At 40.1% G+C, this 16,409-nt stretch overlaps 1 protein-coding gene across 5 annotated transcripts in view; it reads right to left on the bottom strand.

Annotated features, from left to right (window-relative positions):
- Positions 1 to 15,509, bottom strand: part of MTM1 (myotubularin 1) — a 37,920-nt gene extending 22,411 nt beyond the window's left edge. For 3 of the 5 annotated variants that reach the window (XM_085060312.1, XM_085060314.1, XM_085060317.1), the window contains exons 1-7: positions 15,393 to 15,509; positions 13,415 to 13,563; positions 5,571 to 5,642; positions 4,587 to 4,659; positions 2,996 to 3,090; positions 1,840 to 1,950; positions 836 to 937 (exon numbers count right to left, since the gene is read on the bottom strand). In XM_085060312.1, coding sequence (XP_084916438.1) covers positions 836 to 937; positions 1,840 to 1,950; positions 2,996 to 3,090; positions 4,587 to 4,659; positions 5,571 to 5,633 — 444 coding nt within the window. In that variant the 5' untranslated portion in view covers positions 5,634 to 5,642; positions 13,415 to 13,563; positions 15,393 to 15,509. Of the gene's footprint in view, positions 1 to 835; positions 938 to 1,839; positions 1,951 to 2,995; positions 3,091 to 4,586; positions 4,660 to 5,037; positions 5,096 to 5,570; positions 5,643 to 13,414; positions 13,564 to 15,012; positions 15,161 to 15,392 lie in introns of those variants that run through there. The other 2 variants (XM_085060313.1, XM_085060315.1) reach the window with 2 other exon arrangements.
- Between the last annotated feature and the right edge of the window lie 900 nt (positions 15,510 to 16,409).

Raw genomic sequence — 16,409 nt, 5'->3', positions numbered from 1 at the left:
GAATTAAATGTTTATAGAGTCCAGCCCATTGACTGACAAGTATCTTCATAGAAGGAAATAAGATTCTTGCTGCATCTTCGTATAGTCAACAATTCTTTGAACAAAGTTCTTAAAAATTCAAGAGCAGACCCTTCCAATATTTTGTGAACAATGGTCTTATACAACTATCTAAATTAAAGCACACCAGTGAATAGTAAATTGAATATTACAATGGACAAAGTGAAGCAGTTACTAAAGAGATGTCAAATGATTCACATCAAGGACAGCGCACAGATTTCAAAGAAATGGAAGATAATGATTAGCTTGTATCATTGTTGCTCAATTCCTTCCATAAAATGCCGTTTTAACCTGAAATAAATCTGTGCAAATTCATAACTGTATGCCTGTTGTATTTTTCATTAGTTTCATCAATAAAACAAGTGTTATCTTACCATATCTTCTCCTGAAGTAAAACTCTTGGTGATTCATGTTTATCATTGCCTTGGAGCCGGCCTGATTGATTAATGCTTTCAAGAAGTCAAGTAAGGAATTCCCTATATTCCCTAATTAGGGAAGATAACCTGCAGTTTCTAAGCAAGGAAATCTGTATGGAGCAGAGGTGCTCAGTAGTTTACCTGGAGTACAGCATATGGCATCCATAATTTTACAAAATACGTATCTATAAGTGTTGCAAATACACAAAATAAAGGCTGCTTTTTAGTTTACGCTGACACCAGATTCTGTGGTTATACTTTTTAAGCAGCCATGATGTAGCCATTACTAGGTCAAACAGGCAAAGCTAATTGGAAAGAACTCTGCATTAATACAATTCAACAGTAGAAATTATACAACTTACCAAGTTATGTGACTGGGGAAAAGCATATTTTGTGAGGACTTCAAATATATCTCTTCTACTGTGCCCTTCTTGCTTTAATGCAAACCGTAAATTCCTCATATCCTAAAACAAAGCCATCATCTGTTAGGTGACCAAAACTGTAAGATGCTTCTCTCTGTACAAGTGCTATATTATACACTAAACATGATTTAGAATCTGCTTGCAACACACCTCAAACCCTTGTGAATATTCACCTTTATTTCTTATCCTGTATAACAGAATAGAGTGTAAGAATTGTACAAATAAAGCAGTACCACACTCTGTGTGTTGCAAGCACCACTTCGGCATGAAGCCGTCAGAAATGGCTCTATTTGATTCACTAAACAGTCTCCTGAGCTATTGAAAGTCTGCAGGTTGGGAATTACTTTATTTTCAAAGCAACCATTTGCCAATAATCCGTGTAGAATACATTGCTCCTATTTTCTCACCACTGTCAAAAATAAGCGATCTGCGCATTACGGCTACAAATCAAACGTGCACAAACTCAATTAATGAATCCAGTAAAGGACGCTTAACCATCCACTGGGAACTTCCCTATGACCACATTTTTTCACGGAAACATAATTTTTTGTAGGACTGTAGATATTTGTTACATAAGTTTTTCACTGGCTTTATAGTTTACAAGACCTCATTTGAGGTGTTCTTCAAAGATGGCAGAATTATTTAAAAGATTCCTTTTAGAAAAAATTAAATAACGAAGCAATGCAGGAATAATGCCCTAAAATGTAACTACTGTGCAAAACCTTCTCAATTAGTGATTTGGAAAGCAAAACCAATCCCTCCCCTTGCATGCAGACAGGACAGTTAAATAGCTTTTTATACAAAAGGTATTTCCCTGTCCAGTTTCAAAAAGGTCTTTTTAAATTCAGCTGTAAGCATGTACTTTTTCCTCCCTATAAATAGTTAATCAGTGAGAAAAGGAACCTCTAGATTTCATTTGCTAGTGAATTACTGGAAAGTCTTACTTTACAGGTTATATCTAATCCATAAGAGTTCTCTCCTCTGCTTGAAGCTCCTCCCATTTTTTCAATCCTTGAAATTACGCCCAAAGGAACATTCAATATCACAACTGGATCCTGCAAGAAAAGTTTGAGTAAGGAAAAGATTAATGTGAAGACTCCAGCAAAATATTCTTATGCATTCCAGAACAGAAAGCAGACATGAAATACATACATGTATTCAAAACTAAAGCATGTTTCTGCCTTTGAATCTCCTCTCCCAACAACTTACGAAGTCTGTACAGTCACTCTACAGCCTTGAGCATCATCCAGTTTAACATGCTACAAAAATACTTCATGCCTTGTTCAGTATGCAGGGAAAATGGTGGCAAGACCCTAAAAGATTACTAAAAGATGCCAATACTGACTGCCAATATTGCTTTGTTCATATAGCATTATCACACATAATATATGTAATAACATAACATATAAAGCATTAAGTAGAACTAAATGAAAAAAGACATTACTAGTACAACTAGCTACAGCCAGAAGGACCTCAGTTCAATAGTCCCCAATCCCTATTTTTAAAAAAACCTGCATATTATGAAACAGATCACAAGCACATTTTATTATCTTCCATGTCACTGCTCATCAAACACATTACCACTCCCCCCCCCCAAAGGTTCTATTGATCAAAGTAGTTTTCTTTTCTAACAGCAAGGATAATCAAAGTCTTGGTTTACTGACAGCCATTTTAAGAACTATTGCACATCATTAGTTGCTGCCCTTGATCTATCACAGATTAAGTGTAAACGGAACAGCTATCAAAAAAGTTCTAACAGACAAAAAATAAAGGTATCAGTTCAGTGTAAGTGATTAGACTGTAATTTTACCAGGCAAAAATCACAGTTTTACAATACATTTAACTTAAAAGAACTTCTATTTTTATGCAGATTTTTCAGTGGCACAAAGGCAATTACTATTTAGTCATTACAGAATTAAGATACGATTATTACAAACATTACAGACCATTTCAAGCAAAAAGCCTCCCATGCAATTCCACAAGTACATGTGTGCCAAAACTAAAACAAACGAACTGGCCACAATATAAATCAAAGGCAGCTGGGGTGAATGGGAGTTTAAAGCCAATCATCCCATGCAGTAATTGAGGCATATTACTCACATTTTCCACACTTCTTAGGTACAGCCTGTAGTTCGTGATGTACACTCTTCCTTTAACAGGGCCATTAAATGGACACATATAAATAACATCCTTGTCTGTAAGAAATGCAGTACTTCTTAAAAGATTGTGAAAAGACAAAATGAGAGCTAAGGACAGTATCACTTAAGTAGCACTAAAATAAAAAGAGAGCTGTACTCATAAGAGCCACTCAGAGATGAGTGAATTTAGAAAGTAATACATCAGAGTTTTATCTACTTAAATTATTATGAAAATGTGACAGACTCATATACGAAACTTGTCCAAATTAAGTGCACAGATTTCAATAGCTTTCCCTAGTTGTATTCGTGTTTCCTTTCTCAGCACTAAACAGGAGAGGGCAGGACGTAGAACAGGGAGTACTGTGATTACTGTACCGTAGTCTATTCACCATCCCAGAACAAATACACTGTTGATACTATTACATCTTTCTGTAAACAATTCTGTACTGAAGTAGTAGTTCAAGTTGTAGAGTGTTTAGGGAACTCACCATGCTGCAGAGAAACATTACATTTCAATTTGAGGCAATCAAACAGAGCAAGGCCATCAGCAGCGTTTCAGCAAGGACAAGTAACAGAACAAATACTAACACATACCCTCAAAAAGAAGATTGAAGTGGAGCAATGCAATCAGAATCACAGAATCATTAAGGCTGGAAAAGACCTCTCAGATCATTGAGTCCAACCATGACATTAAAGACTTCCATTTATTTCTCCCTGTCCACTTATTTCTTTAGCACAATCTGTTTATCTGCCTTCCATAAAAATACCCTATTCCAGTGCAGTGCCCCAAAGCACAAACAATTTTCATGAGCACCACATCATACATCCATCCTAATCCCACACCCTCTCCCTCACACCTTGCTCATTAAAAACAAAACTACTTCCTCTGAATCACCACTTTGCTTTCAACTCAGCCAATCTTGTTTACACATCCACCCAACAAATCTGGGCATAGGGGAGGAGAATATGCACAAGTAAAAGATAGACCCCAACAAAGACTTCCATTTCAGGAAGAGCCTCCATCAAGAAAGGAAAGCAACACAACACCTTAATCCCCCTTATGTTACAGCATTTCTCTATGTAAAGGCCAACAAGGGCAGAGAAGCCCTGTTTGTGCCCTGTTGTGTCAAGGAAGCATAAGATGGCACTTTGGGAATTCACATTTAGAATTATTAGATTCCACACTACTCTACAAGGTATCAATGCACAGTGAGTGGCACATAAAATTCTCTTGACTTCAGAAAGCTTGGAGGAGCTCTCATCACTAACATGTGCTACTTAATCTGTTGATACAATTATGACACGACTTGCAATTTCTTTCTATTGGAAGATCTGCCATGTGTGGAAACCAAGATTTTAAAGACTTAAAAGTTATTTTTGTTAAGTGATAAAAAGTCCCTTTCACAAATTCTTTGAAAAATTCATGACATTTCAGTCGGACTTACATTTGCCCCCAGCCCAAACCAGTCCAAATAACAAAACAATTTAGTAAAATACAAGTGTCTGCCACACTGCGGAACATCACTGCATCAGGCAGCTATGGAGCTTCATACCTGTAACCCTGGTCTCTCCTGGCAGACGAGGTATTTCTTCGTTTTGTTCCCAGTTAGTTCCATCTTTTAGAGTCTAAAGAAAAACACAACAGCACATCACAGTTTATTTACAATTTCAAGTTCCAGATTAAAAAGAAAAAAGCCAAACTTAAAGGTAATTCCTGCATGGGAAAGAACAGGTCTTGCCAAAATAGGAATTCACAGACCGAACCAAAACAGGAACACATATCACTATCTTAAAATGCAACTATGAAACATTTAAAGGTCAAACAGATCTGAAACATAAGCAGGTTTTAGTCTTTCTCGTAAAAGAATAGTCAGTTATATTTGTATTAAATTGGAATTAAATCTCTACAATGTAAGTTCTCTGAAAGTTTTGTGCATTTAATTTTCCAAGTACACTGGGCTTGGAAGAACAAATCAATTGAAATTACTTAAGCAATGTACTCACAACTATCACACACAATCTACTCATTTGTGACTTTCCCACGTTCAGTAGGTTCAGTTTTCTTGCACACAGGTTACATTTTCTTCAGCTGCACAGCATTAGAAAGCAGAGGGGGATGACATTTAGATTGTTTTAATGAATTTTTCACTGCAGATGAACATCTTAATACTGAGCCAGACAAATATAACAAGGTATAACTTAGCAATTGCAATTCAGAATCTTTCTAAGGCAACAAAGTGCCAAAAATTTTCAAGAATGTCACAGAATATTTTAAGGTAGAAACTGAGGATAAGAGTAAGTACATCACAGCTGACTTTAAGGAGACTCTCATTAGTGATGCTAGAGATTACTTTACCCATCTACTCCGAAAGATATTTAAATCATCTCAGTTAACTGCACTAGAATTTTAGCAACAAAAATAAGTGTATACATTCAAGAAGTCATTTCAATACTTATGTTTCTAACCAAATATGCAAGATGATGATCTCTGGGAACTCTGATAAAAACAATAAAAACATGAAAATGGTTACACTCACCCGTTTACTTGAGGAGTTGTCCAAGGAGTTTGAATTATATTGAGGTGTCGATGATGAGGCCATGCCGGGTATCTGACAAGCAAACATAAATTGGAGACTTAAACTTCCTCCTGAACTACAGACTATTTCCAGGAGAGATTTTAGACTTTTGAGGTCCACAGGTAGACATCAAGAACTTACAAGAATGTTTTGCAAGCTACTAGTAATTTAAAAAATTACACAATGCCTCGTAATTGAAGGTCGCTATTCAAAAACATCCAAATCTAACAAGAAATTCATTACTAGCTCTGCAATTGGGTCTCATTATAAAAAATATTCTGACTCAATCTCTATATTGGAATTCAGATGTTGGAATATGAGTATTAGTTCAGTAAACAGACATTAGAGTGCTTGTTTTAAGTCACTGTATACACATATTATGAAACGCAACCTACTTGGAGTATTATTATTGCACAGCTCTTGAAGTCACAAGCATGTCAATACACTCAAGTGTTTCAAGTTTAAAAACAAAACAAAAAAAAGCAGGACTTCCACAGTACTTCTCCTTTTAAGAACAATCCCCCATTTACTAACTGGAGCTTCAGTCAGTACCCCCAAAGACTGAGTGTCCAGCCTTCTGGTCTGAACAACCCTCATGTATTTAAAGGAAAAGGATTTTATTTATTTTTTAAATGGGATTAATTAAAGACAGAATTTCACATGACACAGAATTCATCATCTAATTTCCCAATATTGCACAAGGGAACTCTAGAACTAACACTGGGAAAACACTCAGACTTCCCTTTCACTATTCACACACCCTTCATCAACCGATCTGACATCACACAGCAATCTTGAAGAGATTCTGTTTGTTTGGTTGGGGGAGGAAAGACAATTACAGACTACACAATCTTTGTTTCTGCTGCACAAATTTGTAGTCTTTAAAAAGCACTCTCTCCCCTCTCAACACTGGAAAGTTTGGCCAGATCTCTCTGCACCATGATAAAGCAGCCCATGCTCCTGTGTAACAGTGGGCTGAGAGTGACATTGCAACAGTCCTGAGACAGAGACACATTAAACTGCGAGAGGTAAAATGCCTTGACATCACTGTTACAGTACAGGAATGTGTCTGAGCAGGAATAAAGTGGGAAACCACATCCTAAAGCTCTACAGGTTTGTTACCCGAAGAATCTCATTAAGACAACAGGAAACCTGATGTGTTTAAAACGGTAATACCCAGTGAGATATAGCTTATCAGTAAAAAAAAATCACATCACTCCACAAAAAAAAAAAATTTTTTTTAATTGTTTTTAAAAAAACTGCCACATAAAGTGGCTTTCATTCATATTTTAAGAGAAAAATGCCAGGTGAGACAAAGGCACAGCAGCCCCAGTTCTTCTATGTTAGCACAGACTAAGCAACTGAAATTTTTAACTGGAACTCACGTAAGTTTACATTAAGGCACACCAACAACAAGAGAGCAGAGAGCACAAACAAGCCCTAGAAAAGTGACTTTTAAAGGATGTGACAACCCTGAATAGATCGGCACTGCAAAATGGAAATTCTGACTGCAGCAGGTACTGGCACACCAGAGCTAGCTGTTGATCTTGCAACCACAGCTACTCCAGCAGCAAAGCCACAGGAAGAGCTCAGCCGAGGCCACAGGAGTCCACCCAGGACTCTGGACACTCACCTCAGAGCCAGCCTACTGCCACAGCTCAGAAAAACAAAAGCTTGTTTGGACATTCCTTATGCCTTCCAATCACAGTGTACTCCTGCTGCTCACACAGGCAACAGCACCAAGTGTTTCAAAAGCCTTCAGCTTCCTCCTTTGCTTTCTGTATTATTTCCTCCCCTTACTGCACATTCATTAAGTTTTGGCTAAACTGTCGCATTACATGAGGTGAGTTAAGATTCTGAAATAATTCAAAACACTGACTATAATTCACACTGGCGTGGAAAAGTTAAAAGAAATAGGCAGTGATCCTTTCAGGTTCTCAGAAAAATTTCTTTTTCAGTAACCTGGTAACATAGAGGGACAGAACTTCCCTCCCCTCTACATTGCCACCCCACCGGGCTGCTTCAGGCAAACAAGATGTGTGTGGGTCTTGCAGAGGACATTTTTGTGTGTTCCTGTGTATGCAAGTTTACTTTGTGTAAAATCCCCCCAACTCTCCATTAGATCCATTTCTTTAAACATACTTTACAGTGAGAATAAATTCATTATCTGACTTCAATTTCTATAGAAAGCTTCACTCTAGAATTACAACAGCTACTCTGTTTCATTTGCAACACTTTAATGATGCAAATTAGACTTATTCAGAGCTAATCAAGTTGAATAAATATGTAATGAAGATAAGGTGTTATCTGTCATGGTATTTTTTAAATCCATCAAACGTTCACTGAAATTAATGCGAGTTAATTTCATCAGTATGCAAGTGGAAGAATTCTTCTAATGCTACAAAAATTTCGCTTTGAAATCTAGTCATACCCAAAAATCCCAAATACTAATAAACACATGTATAACCACCCACATCTCCATAAATAAACTATGTCCTAGTAATAAATGACAGAACACTCATTGGACAGTGTTTAGAGCAGTGTCCACTTTTGGACCCCTGTACAAGACAGGCATTGATAAATCGCAACAAGTTCAGCTGAGGCTCCCCAACAGGACCAGAACCAGGAGCACCTGCCCTACAGAGAGAGGGTGAAGGAGCTGGGAATTGCTCAACCTGAAGAAGAGACAGCTTCAGTGGGACCTCACAGCTGCCCACTGCTACCTTTGAGGTAGTTGCTGAGAAGGCAGAGCCAGGGTCTTCAAAGTCGTGCGTGACAAGATGCAACAGAAATCCAAACAAACTAGATTCCAGCTTGATGTCAGGGAAAAAACAACAAACCCCTTCTTTTGCACCATAATGCAGTCAGGCTGTGAAAACAGGGCCCAAGGAGGTTGCAGTCTCCATCCTCAGAGGCTTCTAAGACCCAGCTGAATAGAGCTTTGAGCAACTGGGTCTGATCCTGCATTGAGCAAGGGGTTGGACTGGAGGGCTCCTGAAGTCCCTACCAACCTGGATTATGCTATGCTTCTGTGGTCTTCAGTCAACGGACAAGATTAAGCTCTCATTAGAAGTACCCATCAAACAGGGACACACCCTCATGAAAGTGGACTTCTCTATATCAAGAGAAAACAAGTCTTCAGAAACATTTAAAATTAACACGAAATACTTCCTTTTACAATATTATTTCTTTTTCTGAATAATTGTAGAAGCAGCTTCTGGCAGCCTCCCAAAGTAATACTGCCATGAACAATTCAAAAAACATACTCCACCATAGTCTTAAAATAGCTACAACTTTCTCATTATCACAGAGCAGCAGTAGTCCTTCCACACAGGGAGAAATCTTGCAAGTACTTTTCCACTGCAAGCACATTTTATTCTCCAGTATCACCCCTGTGTACTTCTACACTTGCACAAAAATTGATAACCACACAAAGCTCACACTCATCAGCAGCTGAACAGAAAGAGAATTACACTGCAAATTTAAAACAAATTAGAACTCTTTGTTTATGATATTCCGCAATTACAAATAGTTGAACATTCTTTCTTGACTCCATAACAGCAAGGAGACAAAGCATTTTTACTGGATTTAACTTGAGCTAATAAACAAAGCTTTGTTAAAATTATCAGTACTTAATATAGTAACACTATCAAGAAATGTAGGCTCCAATGATCTTACAATAACAATTAAACTACTTGGAATCTGTATTTCCATTAAACATGATATTTATACTTGTGCTTCCTAGGATTCATGGGAATAGAGACACACAGAGCAACATTTGAAAGGTATCCTAGTAGAGTTTTCTTTGCCATAGTAACAGCATATACAGCCAGTATGAATATACTGCCTCGTGTTTCCTATAATAAAATTAAAAGCTTAAAAACAAAGTCCTAAAACCAAAGCCATGTCTGTCAGAGCCACAACTGCACAGAAGAGATAATATATAATACACAGGATTTCAGAAATAACATACAGAATAGAGCAGAACTCTAGAAATTTTTAAGACAGTACCAAAGTTAAGCTAGGACAACTATGAAGGAAAAAAGGGAAAAAAAAAAAAAGTATTTCATTCTAAGCATTAAGCAGAAAAGAATATAAATCCTTTACAAAATATATATGGAAAAGCAGCAGTCCAGAAGCATCAAGCCGACAACAGCATCTAAGTTATCAGAGTCCCCAAAATAAGCATCAGCATCTTTACACCAGTAAATAGGTATTTAATCTAATGAAGTCAAGAGTAGTCACTCATCTCACTAAAGGTTAATAAAATTTTAGGATAGGATATAAAGATATACAGGGATACAAAACAAGTCACAAGAAAGATCTAAGGCAATGAAGGCAGTTTTCCAGACATCAGCTGTCCCTAACCAAACAGCACCAATCAAACAAAATGAAACATAGAGACAAAAGTGTCACAACCAGCTAATCAAGTCCACAGAAATAAATACATCTCTTTCAAGCTCATTTAACCAGTTATATTTTAGCACGAAAGAACTAGACTCAGAAACATAAATAAGGTAGCAGAAGTCTCCAAAGTTCAACAGTACTACAAAAAAAAATAGTAGCACAAGGCAGAGCAATCTTTAAAAAAGCTAAAATATGCGAACAACTAAAACCCCACAGAAAATCCACACCAGAAAAATACTTGCTGATATATATTTCCAAAAGATATAAACCCAACAACAATTTCCTGCAACACTGAAAGATACCAAAGCAGGGGGGATTTAGAAGCAAAACACCTTGGGCTGGAAGAGACCTCTATAGGTCATCTGGTCCAATCCCCCTGCAATGAGCAGGGGCATCTTTAAGTAGATCAGGTTGCTCAGAGCCCTGTCCAACCTGAGCTCAAATGTTTCCAGGGATGGGGCATCCTTTCTGGGCAACCTGTGACAGTGTTTCACCATCGTCATTGTGAAAAGCTTTTCTCCTTTAACTAGTCTAAGTTGACCCTCTAGTACATTAAACCACCACCCCTGTCCTATCGAAACAGGCTCTGATAAAAAGCTTGGGCCCATCTTTCTTCTAGACCCCCTGTAGGTACTGGAAGGTGCTATAAGGTCCCCCTGGAGCCTTTTCTCCAGGCTGAACATCCTTGACTCTCAGCCTTCACAGGAGAGGTACTCCAGCCCATGATCATTAACCATAATGATGCTGTTCATGCTCTCTTATCTCAATTGGTACATCACAGAATCTTGCATTTCTTCTTTACCATCACAGTTACAGGGTCTAAAATCCTTCCAAGCATAACGGAGTATGTAACAGAGGCCACAGCCCTCACCTTTCCTCAAGTGGATCCCTGTGATTCTACTGATCTGAGGCTGGATTATGCCACTAGTGGGTCTTCTCCCCTAATGTCTAAATGACATTCCCTATGTGCATGTACTTATTAAATCTACATTTTCCAGGGAAGCCATATGAGCTTTCAAGTCTCTTTGAAAGCCTTCTCAATTCAAGCTGTAACTAGAACACACAAAGGATGCCAGCAGTGCAAGCCTCAATGGAATGCTGTCCATGTAGAATATATATCTGCCCCTCTGCACCGAGGCTTCCAAGTCAGTTACAGCAAATTCATCAATAAACACTATTAAAAAAATCTGTATCCTATAAAAAAAAAGTATCACAAAAATCCTCTCAATCTGAAGCTGTTTGCTCAGCACCAATTCTCCACCAGGCTTCCCATCCCTAAGAAAGAAGCACTCCAGAACCTCTCATGTTGCCAATTCTCTGCTCGACTGTACAGCAGCTGCACAACTCAACACGGACTGCTGAATTTGTTTGTGAAGAGCCAGAAATGCTCTCTCTCCCAGAAAAAGCATTCTCTTGTTCCCTAATGTGCCCTGCATTTGACAGGACAAGTCATTGTCCCCAAAGGATTCAAAACAAACAAATACAAACAAACAAAATTCACAACAGTCAAGTGACTGCTAATTCACCACACAAATTACAAGTGCATCAGTTGCCTGCCCACTCATATTTTACAGGCTCACTATAGCAGGGAGTTTTCAAGACATTAGAAAGAAGACCTTGCAGTAACAAAAATTGGTATACTGACAATGGAAATCGAAAAATGGCAGCAAAAGAAACAGCTTGGCAGAAAGTTTGCCAGAAAATTTCTCATTGCCACCAGGGTCCTACATACCTCTATATGTATGTTTAAAAAAAAAAAAAACCAACCTCTTGTAACCTGTACATGGAAGCCAGGTATTCAATAAAGAATAGCTGGAGGAAGTAAAAAAAATCCTCAGTTCTGCCTTGATTGATATTTCCTCTGTCTGCATTTGAAGTTTTTTTGTTTTACTGTCTTAATGTTGCATGGAATTAACTCCCACCCTATTTTCAAAGTAAATCACAACTTCCAACAAGACCTAACATAAAGCTCTGTAACATTACTTTTTCTAATTATCAACCCAATTGCCTCCTCCTTTCAAATTATATTGAAAATATAGCTCAGGGTGATTTCTAAGCTTTTATCCTGGCAAGCTTTCTTTCAAGAGAATTACGAGTCCTCTCACAAAGAGAGGTGATACAGTAGAACACATGCCATCATGGATCTGTTACATATTTTTCAGGCTTTATATCACCATTATAAAGAAAAGCAGCATCTTCTTTAGTAGTAATATATACAATTATTTGCTAAGGCCTTTTTATCAGCAATTGTCAGAGTTCTATTCCTTGCAATTTATGCTAACAACCATTTCTGTCCATTCGTACTCACTTATTGCTAATCTTGTATTTGTTCTGTGTGTATTACCTTTCCCTTGCCATGATTATCTTTTCTCCTGGACTACTTCTTAATATTCAATGTAGTAGCTGAGTTAGTGTAAGTTCAGTGAGTGGATCAAAGGAAGCAGTGATTTTCCCTTTAACAGTTAAATCTACCTAGATTGGGTGACATGACAGAAGTGAGTGGGTTTTTTAAGGAACCATTTGTCAGATTACCTCTAGAATCAACATTACATCTGTAGGAAACATATGCCTGAAGGCTGATTCGTGGCTTTCTAAACCCACCCAGCCTATTTTCACTACTTTGCGTCCCCTGCAGGGAATGCATACCTCCCACATTGTCAAAAGCTGATGCAGTTGACAGGAAAGCCTATGGGATAGCAAACACAGCTTCCAAGTTTTCTATTAAGAAAGCCTTCAGTTGTTCTCTGCTCATTCTTCTTGAAAGATATCCCCTTAGGCCACTGTAGTTCTGTTGCTAAAGATTTAACTGATTATTCCACAAGAGAAATGGAAATTATATCTGTTACACAATGATATACTGTATTAAAAAATGACACTGTAACAGGTAAAATTACTTCCCCTATTCAGACTTTCCTTCAAGAACATGTACAACCCAAGCATCAGACTCATCCTCTGCCATCTGCTGTTTAGTTCTGTCTTCCACTACAGGAATACTCAAAATACCAAGGAGAAAGTACCACTCTGAGCTGGTCTCTGCTTAAAAAGGTAGACTAAGTGGACAGTGACTCCACGGACCATGATGAAGTCATCCACAAATCGTTGTTTGCTTCCATCCCTAAGAGAAGGGAGACTGGGACTACCCTAAGTTATTCACAGGGCAGCACCACACTTCTGGATGTGCTCTTTTTCAAGCAACAGGCAGGGACTTTGCTGGGCATAGAAACTTGGATACTTTGCACACTGATGGGTCCAGTCACATCCCAGTCTCTGGTGTACAGCCTTTCCACTCACTACATAAAACAGTGAAAACGTTGCACAACAGTTACTTAGATTTTGTTGGGAAAAACCATACCCCATCTTACACAAAACTGTACTGCAGTCTACTTAAATGCACTTACTTTTGTTCTCTCTTGCTCCGAAGCTTCCAGATTTAACAAGTCATTTCAGTTGTATAAAATACAGATGCCCAGTTCAGTGTCAGATGACAGGAAAAGTGTGTTTATTCCTTCAACTTTCCAACATTTGACTTTTTTGCTGTAGCTGGCCCCTAACAAGAATGGAACAGGTAGGAAGATGTTAGTACTGCCAGAAAATTTCAATTGACATTACTTTTAAAAACTTCAGAAAAGAAGCAAAATCACAGAACGGTTGCTATTAAAAACATTCTGGAGACAGCAAACAAATGGTACTAGTTCTTTCAATGTTTTACCTTATGTCAGGAGATTTGGTATCAAGTAGGTGGAATTAAGAACTTTCTCTTCTAAAGCTCTAAAAGCTTGCTTTAAAATGTTTCTAAGTTAGTTTCTTTTCCCAAATGCACTCAGGAGTGACCTTTACAGGAAAACTGCTATGTAACTTGGCCAAGTCAGAAGGACTAGATCATGAAACAAAAAACTTATTTCTACCTGACTCAAGTTCGTAGAGAAACTAGTATGTTGTGTCCTTTAAAACAACACACACAGTATTTACAGATTTACAGTTACTTCACATTAAATCAGTCGTGCACTCAAAATTAACTATTGGTAATTAACTCTGTAGCTCTAGATACAGAAACAAAATAGGACTAAAGTTTGATCAACCTTGATGATGCTACAAGCCTATCTCTGCGGCAAGTGTGTTTTCTGCAAGTTTCCTTCTGACCAAGCATAGAATGATAAACAGTGCAAAAAGAGAAAATTCTACATTTTATTGAAAACAGCTCTATAGCTCATCTCCTGGGACACTTGCCACACAGTGAAGTCACATAGAGCACCAGAAGTTCCATGTGCTAAGACTGTTAATAACTGTATAACCTAACTTTTTAACGACCTAAACCACAAATTAACTTTAAAAAGAAAACTATAGCAGGAGAGAAGTTCTGGTTTTGCATCATACTATCCCTGTACTATGAGATACCCGGTCCTTCAAATCTGGCTAATGATAAACAAATGTATGACCTTAGCAAGAACATGGACACAATTCCTGCCCCAGAAAAGGAGCTGTGCCGTAGAAACAAAGTACTTTCTAACCATTCAATTTTTGTCAGTGCCTATTGTGGCAAGCCGATCTACAGACCCACTACAAAACACTTAACATCCTCACGATTTAACACTGAGTTAGCCTATGCTGCTCTTTATAGCAATAAGAAAAATGGGGCCTTCTGTGAAAAATGCTAATACCCTTCTTAGGCTCTTAAAACACATACCTCTGAAAAAGCCCCACACGAGCCCCACGAGCCAGGCCAAATAGAAAACATGCCTTTTGATTGCCACAACACAAAAACCAGCAAGCAGAATGAATGTCATCTTCAAGAACCATTTCTTGCTTTAAGTCAACTAAAAAGTTTACTCTGAAATGGAAGATTTCAGCCGTGAACACTGAAAGAAGTCACATGCCTCGGAACAACATTTAAGCCAGTCAGAAATGAACACTACAGAGGCTTAAAGGTCTGAAAGCCAATCGAGAGCACTCGGGATATTTTCACATCACAGGAGAGAACAGGAAAGGTAAAAATGACACTTCAGAGGTGTCTTTGCTAAGCCACGACACTCCAGCAACGCCTCGCTCCCGGACGGATGCTGCACGGCGGGCCGTGAGTCAGGAGCACCGGAGCCGAGCGGACACCGACAGCCCTGCAATCGAGCCCCGCCAGCCGCCGGGCCCCGCGGACACTCCCCTGACACACCGGCACGCCCGGGCCCCGCACCCGAGACTGCCCGGGCCCCGCACCGGCGCTCCCCGGCCCCAGCGACACGCGGCGGCCCCGCAGCGAGGCTGCCGGCCCCGCAGGGACCCTGCCGGCCGGTCCCGGCCGTGCCCGAGGCTGCCGGCCCCGCAGGGACCCTGCCGGCCGGTCCCGGCCGTGCCCGAGGCTGCCGGCCGCGCACCGTCACTCACCGCACTCGGGCTGCTGCGCTCCGTGCCGCCGCGGCCCACCGCCGAGTCACGTGACCGCCCCGCGCCCGCCCCGCGCCGCGGGGGCTGCCGGGAGCCGAGGGAGGGGCGGGGCTGCGGTTGGGGCGGGGCTTACGGCGGGGCGGGGCTGAGGGGCGGAGCCACACATGGGGCGGAGTCACATGGGGCGGGGCTGCCCGAGGGGCGGGGCGGAGCGGCTCCCTCAGGCTGGGAGGGCGGGCGGCGGCTCGGGGTGCTCCCTGAGGCGCTCGGTCTGGGGCCGCCGCGTTCCGGCCCCGCAGAGCGCTCCCGAGGGAGCACCCGGGGGAAAGGGACGTGCGGTCGGTGTGAGGCGGATCAAGCTGATCGAGTGAGCAGAGACGCCCCAAGCCTTCTGGATGCCCACTGGACACCGATGAGCACTGTAATAAAAGGAGTGAACTATGAGAATAAACACTAGGCTAAAAGAAGTAAAAGAATTGGTGATGCAAATGGCGGGGATATCATTCATACAAAATTAAAATGAAATCAAAATTGTCCGTGAAACGGCCTATCTGCCCTGTTCAGGGAGCAGCTGTGTGTGTGGAAGGCACGGTGGGCAGCGGGGGACTCTCCGTGGTTCGATGCTATTCCCCCCAGGGAAAGGGGATTTGTAATATTGTCAAGCCTTTTTGATACCATAAAATACATTTTTGAGCTACAAAACAGCAGTGTCCAGTTTCTCCAGGGGTGTGACTGACCCCAACTTGATCGCCTGTCAGTGGAAGGACAATTCCTTCCTGCTCACAGGACTGGACACCACAGACGGGAAGGAAAAAAGGATCAAAGGTAAAAATAAAGGCAATAATATAATATGAAGACTAACGTTGGGTTCCTTTGTGAGCGATTAGGAGCTCCACACTCAGTTTAAGCAGAGCTCACAGACCCAGCAGTGCTCCCCTCACACCTGTGCAGGACCAGCCCTGGCTCATTTGGAGGAATATCATCCCTGATACATGAGCATCATACCAACAACAGTAT

This window comes from Lichenostomus cassidix, chromosome 4A (assembly GCF_008360975.1).
Source record: "Lichenostomus cassidix isolate B80296 chromosome 4A, HeHo_3.0, whole genome shotgun sequence".
In the NCBI taxonomy this organism is placed as follows: Eukaryota; Metazoa; Chordata; class Aves; order Passeriformes; family Meliphagidae; genus Lichenostomus; species Lichenostomus cassidix.
This window is presented reverse-complemented; position numbering and strand designations above follow the sequence as displayed.